The sequence below is a fragment of the Hylobates moloch genome, unplaced genomic scaffold, assembly GCF_009828535.3.
Source record: "Hylobates moloch isolate HMO894 unplaced genomic scaffold, HMol_V3 SCAFFOLD_3, whole genome shotgun sequence".
Taxonomy (NCBI): Eukaryota; Metazoa; Chordata; class Mammalia; order Primates; family Hylobatidae; genus Hylobates; species Hylobates moloch.
The window spans coordinates 35,947,748-35,957,913 of record NW_026652278.1 but is presented as its reverse complement, the minus strand read 5'-3'; the positions used below and the strand labels follow the sequence as shown (position 1 = coordinate 35,957,913).

General features: G+C 53.6%; 1 protein-coding gene across 3 annotated transcripts; it reads left to right on the top strand.

The window, feature by feature from the left end:
- The first annotated feature begins 2,272 nt into the window (after positions 1-2,272).
- MARVELD1 (MARVEL domain containing 1) lies at positions 2,273-7,025 on the top strand. Of its 3 annotated transcripts, none has more exons than XM_032135030.2 (3): positions 2,273-3,965; positions 4,238-4,896; positions 6,103-7,025. In XM_032135030.2, exon 1 carries the CDS (start codon positions 2,795-2,797, stop codon positions 3,314-3,316), a length of 522 nt encoding a protein of 173 aa, XP_031990921.1. In that variant the 5' UTR covers positions 2,273-2,794; the 3' UTR covers positions 3,317-3,965; positions 4,238-4,896; positions 6,103-7,025. The 3 variants fall into 3 exon arrangements, with proteins under 3 accessions (XP_031990921.1, XP_031990929.1, XP_031990912.1); XM_032135038.2 differs by having other exon boundaries at positions 2,273-4,896; positions 6,103-6,423; positions 6,534-7,025; XM_032135021.2 differs by having other exon boundaries at positions 2,273-4,896.
- Positions 7,026-10,166: the final 3,141 nt, after the last annotated feature.

Here is a 10,166-nt window from a genome sequence, read left to right as displayed (position 1 = left end):
TAAAGACACATGCACACGTATGTTTATTGCAGCACTATTCACAATAGCAAAGAGTTGGAACCAACCCAAATGTCCAACAACGATAGACTGGATTAAGAAAATGTGGCACATATACACCATGGAATACTATGCAGCCATAAAAAATGATGAGTTCGTGTCCTTTGTAGGGACATGGATGAAACTGGAAAACATCATTCTCAGTAAACTATCGCAAGGACAAAAAACCAAACACCGCATGTTCTCACTCATAGGTGGGAATTGAACAATGAGAACACATGGACACAGGAAGGGGAACATTACACTCCGGGGACTGTTGTGGGGTGGGGGGAGGGGGGAGGGACAGCATTAGGAGATACACCTAATGCTAAATGACGAGTTAATGGGTGCAGGAAATCAACATGGCACATGGATACATATGTAACAAACCTGCACATTGTGCACATGTACCCTAAAACCCTAAAGTATAATAAAAAAAAAAAAGAAAAAAAAAATATATATATATGCATTTATATATGTATGCATTATATATATAAATGCATACACATATATGCATTTAGGCCAGGTGCAGTGGCTCATGCCTACAATCCCAACACTTTAGGAGGCCGAGGAGGGAGGATCATTTGAGCCCAGGAGTTTGAAACCAGCCTGGGCAAGATGACAAGATTCCGTCTCTATTTTTTTTTTTAATGCATTCAGAGCCTTCTCCAAGTGGGCTGAGTTGGCAGTGAGAGGCATTACCCGCTGAGAAGCCACATAGCTTTTCTCTCCCAAGGGGAGCCAGCCTGCTGGAAGAGGACCTGCTCAGCCAGGCCAAAGGCCAGAGGACTCATCTTATGACCGGGAGATGAAGACTAGCTCTGCAGTGTGGGGTCAGCTGTAGGTCTGAAGCATGCACAGTCCCCAGGGTAAGAGGGGCCCCCTCAGTTTCATTGCTGCCTCTGCAGCCACTCAGTCATCTGTTCCACATATTTTACTGAGAGTCTCCTATGAGCCAGGCACAGGCAAAGATGGATAACACATGATATCCAATAGTTATGATGTAGCCGACTCAACACTGCTGCAGAAGGATGGTCCAACTGGGGGCCTAGAAGAGCAGCCTCAGAGGCTGGACCAAAAGGAAGCAGCATTTAAACTGGGCCTTGAAGGATAAATAGGAATTTTGATGTCAAGTGGGGTCTGGGAATGCAGGGCATTCTGAGTTTACTTGGGAAATTGGAAAGGATTGGTGGGGTTGGTATGCTGGGTGGCAGCATGGGAAAGGGAAGGAAGTGGCAAGCCAGGAAGTTGGAAATTGGTTGGGGACAAATTGTGAAATAGGCCACACAGAAGAGACAGCTTCTGTCCTGTCTCAGTGGGGGAAGCAATGTAACAAACATCAGGTCTCTTTTAGAAAGCTGTCATGACCCGGCTTGGTGGTTCATGCCTGTAATCCCAGCACTTTGGGAGCCAAGGGGGACAGATCACTTGAGGTCAGGAGCTTGACACCAGCCTGGCCAACATGGCAAAGCCCTGTCTCTACTAAAAAAAATACAAAAACTAGCTGGGTGTGGTGGCACTCGCGACTGTAGTCCCAGCTACTTGGGACCCTGAGCCGGGAGAATCACTTGAGCCCGGGAGGCGGAGGTTGCAGTGAGCAGAGATTGCTTCACTGCCCTCCAACCTGGATCACAGAACAGTACTCTACCCTACCGCTGCCCACCCCCCAAAAAAAAAGAAAAAAGAAAGATGCCATGGGCACAAAGGTTGAGCATGAAGGAGAGAAGAGAGACTGGCGGTAGTTACCAGCTTCCTGGTCTGAACCCAGGTAGGCTTCATTCCTCCTCAGCAAAATGAGGGGAGTGGCGTGTATCTCTGTGGTTGTTTTGAGGGTTAAATGAGAACGCAGGTAAAGCGGTCGCACGGAATAACAATAATGTAAAGCATCGTTAGCCTCCATCACAGGCAGTTAGGCCTAGCAGTTAAGTCCGTGGGCTTTGCTTCCTCTTGGCCCTGGGTTTGTGTCCCAGCCATGTTAGGTAGCATATTTTGAATCTGGGCAAGACAGGAGGATGGCAAGGAAGGGTTGGATAAAAGAGGGTGTGGACAATAAGCTTGTGCCGAGTGGGACGGGTGGCGGTGCCTCTGGTGGGTGATGGACTCTTACTCCGACACGGGGAACTTGGACAGCTTTGGACAGGACGAGGCGGGCCCTGGCAGGAGACTGCGGACGTCCAGGTGACAGTGGATGTCAGTTCAAAACCAGCACTGCTCTCCTCCCGCGCCCAGAGGCCCGGGGTGGGCGCTATGGCAGGAAAGAGGGAAAAGGAGGAGGCAGGGCGGGTAGGGGCGGCCCCAGATGTGGCAAACTTGGCGCAGCAGTGCACGGGCGGGCAGGGCGGAAGGCCCGCGTCAGGCTGGGAGATGAGCCCTGCCCTGGCTCGAGGACGAAGGAATCCGAGCTGGGGGCCTGGCGCGGAGGGGAAAGGGGGGCGCCAGGGTGGTGTGCGAGACGGAAAGAGAGATGGCAGGAAGCCGGGAGGAGCGCGCGGGGGAGGAGACAGCCGAGGGGAAGGGGAAGGGAAAGGGGCGGGTGGGAAGGGTGGAGAGCGGGAGAGAGAAGGCAAGGAGGGCCGAGGGGAGGAGAGAGGAGAGGAAGGGTGGGGAAAGGAGGAGAGGAAGAGAGGACTAAGAGGGGAGCCAGGAGAGGAGGCCGCGGCGGGCGCAGCGGGTACCCGGGCCAGGCTGCCCCCGCGAGCAAGGCGCCGCCATTCCGCTACTCGGGGCGCCGCCGCCGCCGCCACCGCGCCCGGGGGCCATGCTCCCGCCGCCCCCGCGCCAGCCGCCGCCCCAGGCGCGTGCGGCCCGCGGAGCGGTGCGCCTGCAGCGGCCCTTCCTGCGCAGCCCGCTGGGCGTGTTGCGGCTGCTGCAGCTGCTGGCCGGCGCTGCCTTCTGGATCACTATCGCCACCAGCAAGTACCAGGGCCCCGTGCACTTCGCGCTCTTCGTGTCCGTGCTCTTCTGGCTGCTCACCCTGGGCCTCTACTTCCTCACGCTGCTGGGCAAGCACGAGCTGGTCCCCGTGCTGGGCTCGCGCTGGCTCATGGTCAACGTGGCGCACGATGTGCTGGCGGCCGCACTCTACGGCGCTGCCACCGGCATCATGAGCGACCAGATGCAGCGCCACAGCTACTGCAACCTCAAGGATTACCCGCTGCCCTGCGCCTACCACGCCTTCCTGGCAGCCGCCGTCTGCGGCGGCGTCTGCCACGGCCTCTACCTGCTTTCGGCGCTCTATGGATGCGGGCGTCGCTGCCAGGGCAAGCAGGAGGTGGCGTGAGGCCGCCTGCGCCCGCCGCGGCCCCGATCGGGGCGGGGGAACCCCCGGAGACCAGCCTCCTTAATCCCTCCCCCCGCCGCCGCCCCGCACGGGTGCGCCCTGGCACCCTCTCCCTGCCCTCCAGCGTTTCCACTGTCGCCCGCGCCCAGGGACCCTGACGCTCAGCTCCCGCCCGACGGCAGCGCCGCCGCCGCCCAGAATCCCAGCCCAGAATCCCGACCGCCGCGCCGGACGCGCAGTCTCCCGGGACAAGCGCAGGCTGCGATCCGAGGGGCGGACACACACTCGCAGACGAGCCGCCCCGAGGCGAAACCTCGCGATTCCTCTTCCCTTCCCTGCTGAGACTAAGACGTGGACAGGCGCCGCGCAGATCCGGGGGAGGCTCCCAAATTGGAACCAGGCTTCTGGCTGCCCCCTTCCCTCCCGCCCCGTGGTCGGAAGAGCACTCCCTTCCCCGGCCCCTCGTCCAGCCTCCGGTGCTGTAAAACGCAGGCGCTGGGCCGCGGGCGGAGCTGAGGACAGGCCTTGGCTGGTCCCAGGATGAGCGACGAGTTTGGTTTTAGCTGGGGATTGTGCTGGCGTCCTGCGAAGCCCCTCCCAGCCCGTCTCTCTGTGCTCGGAAGCCTTGGGGTGGGGCCCATCCGCCGAGGTGGGGACCGATAGGAGAAGCCAGTGGGCTGTACCCTTACACTTGTGGAGTCTCCTCTTGCCTCTACCTACTCCGCCTTTGTCCTTAAGGTTTTTGCAGGCCAGTCCCAAACACACACTAACTGTCCTGGCCTCTCTGTGACACAAGTCTCTTCCCAGCCTTCCTCACAGGCTTCTGCCGCCCCCCTCATCCCCACCCCCCCCATAGCTGTTTGCATTAGGAGTTCCACGACCATGGTGGAATGTTAAGGTGAATCCTACCCCTTCTTACAGATGGGGACCCAGAGCCTGCTCTTGGGAACAGCCGGAGTAAGATTGGAACCCAGACTTGCAGTCCAGCGCTGTTTGCATTGAAAGGGTGGGTGAGTCAGGACCCCTGGCTCAGGAGCCGCCTCTCCTAAGAGAGGGTTTCAAGGCCAGATGGGTTTGTCAACGGTGCTGTCTCCCTTTCTTGGAGATGCTCATTAGCTTATCAAAGACTCTGAGAAGTTCCGCTGTTACAGAAATAATTTAGTTTACTGTATTAACTGCTCCTGGGCCTGGAGCAGTATTTCCACCTTGAGGTTCCGAGTATCCCTGTGCTGTCCGGGCTCTCATTCATGCCTAAGGGCCCAACCCATTGGCTGTGTTCTGTTTGAAGATTTGGGGGGCGCCTTCTCTTTCTTCCCCAGGGAATTTCTCTAGCAGAGGGAGGGGACCCATCCCAGTGAGGAAGTAGATTGCTGCCTCTAGCCAGAGACCCGAACTGGGGAATTTGAACATTCCTTTACATTGTTGGAGAAATGAAGCCAAAGTTATTCAGATGGTTTTCCCAGTCTAAAGGAAAGTCACCTGCAAGAGATCCTGGCACTGACCTGGCAGGGTGGGTCTCCCTTACCAAAGAGAAGAACCACTCTCTGGCGCTGGGGTGACCTGCTGGCTGGGCCTGTAAGGTAAGACGCTTCTTGGTTTTCTGGAGGGGTCCTGGGCATTTGAATAAAAAGCACAGAGCCTACTCCTTTCCAAAAGTTAAAGGGTTTTTATTCAGAGCAAGTTGGAGAGGTGAAAGTAATAACCACAATATCTACGGAGTTGTGAAAATTCAACCTTTTTGCTAAATCCTTCAATGGTCTGCTCTTTTATTTTTACTTTCTTTTTCGTTTTGTTTTTGAGGCAGTCTTACTGTGTCACCCACGCTGGAGTGCAGTGGTGTGATTATGGCTCACTGCAGTCTTGACCTGCCAGACTCAAGTGATCCTCTCACCTCAGCCTCCCAGGTAGCTGGGACTACAGGCATGTACCACCACGCCTGGCTAATTTTTAAATTTTTGTAGAGACAGGGCCCCATTGTGTTTTGCATGCTGGTCTCGAACTCCTGGACTCAAGAGATCCTCCTGTCTCAGCCTCCCAGAGTGTTGGGATTACAGATCTCAGCCTCTGTGCCTGGCCAGGTCTGCTGTTTGAAAAGGCTCAACCTTCTCTGGATTAGAAACTAGAAGAGGGGAGGCCATGTGTTTTTGTGAGCTTGTTTTTAAAGCTAAAGTGCACGTGTGTTAGATTTCTCTGTGGAGGTTGCGAAGGTGTAGTTTCAGGGTATGTGAAGCATGAATGTAGTTCTAGATATGTTGCCATCAGAGCACCTATGTAGCTCTATTATGTGGTTGGCACGTCTCAAAGCATTTTACAGGTGTCCATTGATTCTCTCAGTAACCTTATTGAGGTGGGTTCTAATGTCATTCCCATATTCCAGATGAGGAAGATGAATCCCAGAGAGGTTAAATACCTTGCCCAAGGTCTCGCAGCTAATGAGGGGTAGAGGTAGGATTTGAACCCTGGCAGCCTGGCCTCTTCATGACCAGGCTATACTCTATATAGTAGGGTATCAGTACATGTTAGATACTGTTAATGTAGCTATTTTTTAAATTGTGGTAAAATATACATAAAATTTACCATCTTAACCATTTTTAAGTGTATAGTTCAAGGGCATTAAGAACATTCACAGCTAGTCGCAGTGGCTCATGTCTGTAATCCCAGCACTTTCGGGGGCCGAGGCTTGAGACTAGGAGTTCCCTCAGCCCCAAGTGCTGGTGCAGTGAGAGCCTGGGGTGAGAGAGCTGGGGTGCTTTGGAAGCCCATTGACTTTGGTTCTCCTGCTGCAGGTTTCCATGTTGCTGAGGCCATGGAGATTCCCGGAGCTGGTCACACCGACTGCTCTCAGGGCCTGCTGCCCTGGGCTGGCAACACCATTCTGGCCTTGGCCTACAGAAGCTTTCAGAGTCTTCACTGGCAGTAGGGGGAGATGGGGAGAGGAATGACCTCTGCCCAGCCCCTTCCTTTCCATACCATGCAATGGAAGAGCCCAGATGGGTGAAGATTGATTTTGCCTTAACTCAAGAGAATTCCTGTTCTCCTTGTGCTATGATTTGGACACAAGATTCTGGACACCTGGAACTTAGCTGTCTACTCCTGTACCCTAAACAGTGGGTTTGAGTTCCAGCCTTTATTCTTTTTTCCTTTTTTCAGATCACCATCTAAGTTACGTCTTTAGCTCAGGTCCATCCTTCTCAAGATCTCCTTCTTGGCCCCCTAGCCCCTGGTGCTGTCTGTGGTCAGGTGACCTTACTCAGGAGCAGATATCTCCTTGGCCGCCATGGAGCCTCATCCATCCACACGTGCCTGTAGCATTCCAGAGCTTGCTGCTTTTCTAGATGTGCCTTCCTGCTTGGCTTCCAGCGGCTTGTGCTCACTCTGTCTGCCAGGTATGAGAAGGACACGTAAGACCGCCACCACACTCACTCTCCCTCAAGACCCTGTGCCATAGGTGTGGCCACCCGACCTGCCCCCAGAACTTTTGGATACTGGAGGCAGTTGCATAGGCCTCCCTCTCTGGGCACCAGGACTCAGTCCAGCCTAAGACCACTCTGGGCAGCCCCCATCCCAGTCTGGGGCCATTTGCAGACTCAGGAAAGGATTTCTACAGTGTTCTATAAAAGCCAAAAGAAAGAGTGGGTTTGGGAAGAGTGAGGGTGGTTGGGGAGAGGGGACCGATGTGCCTCATTGTTTAGTGGTGATTACAAATATGCTTTTCTGGATAAAGTTTGGTTGTTTGCTCTTGGTGTGTGTGTCTTCTCTCCTGGTCCTCCATAGTATCCCTCCATGTGAGGTCTTCCCATTCTATCTCATTGTGCCTCATGCCCTGCTGGCCTCCTTTCTGCCTCTCTGGCTTCCTCTTTCCTTCCAGGAGGGAAAGAGAGTGAGTTCACAGATCTCCAGTGCAGTTAGGAGCCTGGACCAGGGGTTGCCTGAGGACAGAAACCAGAGGGAAGAAAACTGCCTGTGTCCCTGATGGAGGCTGGAGGGAATTCCAGAGGCTTTTGTCCCTGCTCTCAATGGGCTCTCTGTTAGGGAGCTCCACTGCCTCTCATTGTGTGCGCAGAAAGACCGTGGTTGTGGAGTTAGAGGGTCCTGTTCTAGTCCAACCCCATCGTTTTACAGAAGGGGAAATGAAGTCCAGGGTGTGGTGGCAACCTGCCTGATGCTACACCACTGATTAGGGGCAGAGTTGGGGTCTCCCGTAGCCAGGCCCTGCTTTTTTCCCTGCACACCACTGTGGCCTGCTCTAGTGTTGCCTCCTGGACCACACCCCACCTGCCTTTCCCCCGATTCCCCAGAGATTCTTTGCCCAGCCAGCTGCTGGCTGCTGACGGATGCCCTGGAAAGGGTGTGAGGGCAGAGTTAAGAGGCTTCCTCCCAGGCTCCTCCTCCCTGTGCCCCCGGGCGTGACATCTGCAGCCTGGAAACAGGGTTTTTCAAAACTCACCTGGAACACTCCTCCTCTCTGTGCCCTGGGCGTGACATCTGCAGCCAGGAAACAGGAATATTTCAAAACTCACCTGGAACAGCTCCAGGCTGGGATCTGATGCCACATGTGTGTGCCACACCCACTGTCTTTGAAAGAACCATTCCAGTGCCTGCGCACACAAACACACACAGGCACACACACTCTTGGTAATTTGGTTTGTGACTGGAGAGTGGGCGGAGGGAAACACCATCAGCTGCCAAGGCCCCTCCCCTACTCCCCTCTTCCCTCTCCTGTCCGTGAATTTCAGGCAAAGTAAAAAGTGGCTCTGCTTTCCGCAAAGGCTGGTAAGCTCCTGCTCTACTCTATTTTAGCGGTGGAGCATTTTGCAGTTGAAAATGTGCTTCCCCCTGCATTACCCTATTTGATCTTCCCTGTAGTCTTTTGTTTTTTTTTTGAGATGGAGTCTCGCTCTGTCTCTCAAGCTGTAATGCAATGGCATGATCTCAGCTCACTGCAACCTCCATCTCCCAGGTTCAAGCAATTCAGCCTCTGCCTTCCGAGTAGCTGGGACTGCAGGCGCGCACCACCACGCCCTACCAATTTTTGTATTTTTAGTAGAGACGGGGTTTCACTATGTTAGCCAGGCTGGTCTCAAACTCCTGACCTCACATGATCCACCCGCCTCGGCCTCCCAAAGTGCTGTGATTACAGGTGTAAGCTACTGCACCCAGCCCCTTCCCAGTAGTCTTATAGGTTGGCATTGTTGCCCCCCACATCTGCCACCTCATTCAATAGAGGAAATGGAGCCCAGAGAATGGAAAGGCCTTATCCATGGTCACGCAGCTGGCTAGCGGCAGGGCAAGGACTGGAAGGCAGAGGTTTCTTTAAGCCCTGTGGTCCTCTGGCAGGCTCTAGAGCTTATGGGGAGTTTGGTTTTCCTTCCAGGAGACCAGGTGTTTAGGAATGGCCTAATCTGGCATTTCCTGCTTAGTGCACTTTGAAATAAGACACTGCTTCTCAGAGACATAATGAGCTCCTATGAGTGGGAAATCTCAGGGTTTATGTCTATTACTTTTCTGCTTTTCTAGGGATGGAGGTGGGGTGGTCAGCGGTAAAAAACGAGAATTAATGAACATTTTCAGGGATAAAAGGAAACAGCAGGAATATGAGAGATAAAAGTTTGGTTAGCATGATTTATTTACGGGTTTTTTATTTGGTCACAATAGTTATTTGTAAAATAAAATAGCAATATATATCCGTGAAAATATAATACCAATATGCACCAGTATAGATTCGTAAAAAGTAAAAAGAGAAGCTAGGCCAGGTGCAGTGGCTCATGCCTGTAATTCCCAACACTTTGGCAGGCTGAGGTGGGCAGATCACTTGAGCTCAGGAGTTCGAGACCAGCCTGGGCAACATGGCAAAACCCTGTCTTTACAAAAAATATGAAAAAAATCGGCTGGGCATGATGGCGTGTGCCTGTGGTCCCAGCTACTCAGGAGGCTGAAGTGGGAGGATCTCTTGAGCCTGGGAGGTCGAGGCTATAGTGAGCCATGATTGTGCCACTGCACTCCTACCTGGGTGACAGAGTGAGACCCTCAAAACAACAATGAAAAAAACAAAAAGTAAAAAGAGGCTGGGCGCGGTGGCTTATGCTCTGGGAGGCCAAGTTGGGTGGATCACTTGAGTTCAGGAGTTCGAGACCAGCCTGGGCAACATGGTGAAACCCTGCCTCTACCAAAAAATACAAAAATTGGCCGGGCATGGTGGCATGCGCCTGTAGTCCCCAGCTACTCGAGAGGCTGAGGCAGGAGAATTGCTTGAACCCGGGAGGCAGAGGTTGCAGTGAGCCGAGATCATGCCACTGCACTCCAGCCTGGGCAACAGAGTGAAACTCAGTGTCAAAAAAAAAAAAGTAAAAAGAAGTCATTTGACCATTCTAATCTCTCCTTTTTTTTTTTTTTTTTGACATGGAGTCTCACACTGTCTCCCAGGCTGGAGTGCAGTGGCACGATTTTGGCTCACTGCAAGCTCTGCCCCCTGGGTTCACCCCATTCTCCTGCCTCAGCCTCCCAAGTAGCTGGGACTACAGGCGCCCGCCACCACACCTGGCTAATTTTTTTTTTTTTTTGAGACGGAGTCTTGCTCTGTCGCCCAGGCTGGAGTGCGGTGGCGTGATCTCGGCTCACTGCAAGCTCTGCCTCCCAGGTTCACGCCATTCTCCTGCCTCAGCCTCCCAAGTAGCTGGGACTACAGGCGCCCACCACCACGCCCGGCTAATTTTTTGTATTTTTAGTAGAGATGGGGTTTCACTGTGTTAGCCAGGATGGTCTCGATCTCCTGACCTCATGATCCACCCGCCTCGGCCTCCCAAAGTGCTGGGATTACAGGCATGAGCCACCGCACCCGGCCACCTGGCTA

Excerpts from the sequence above, each read along its gene's own strand:
- MARVELD1 (XM_032135030.2), top strand. The coding sequence starts at position 2,795 with ATGCTCCCGCCGCCCCCGCGCCAGCCGCCGCCCCAGGCGCGTGCGGCC.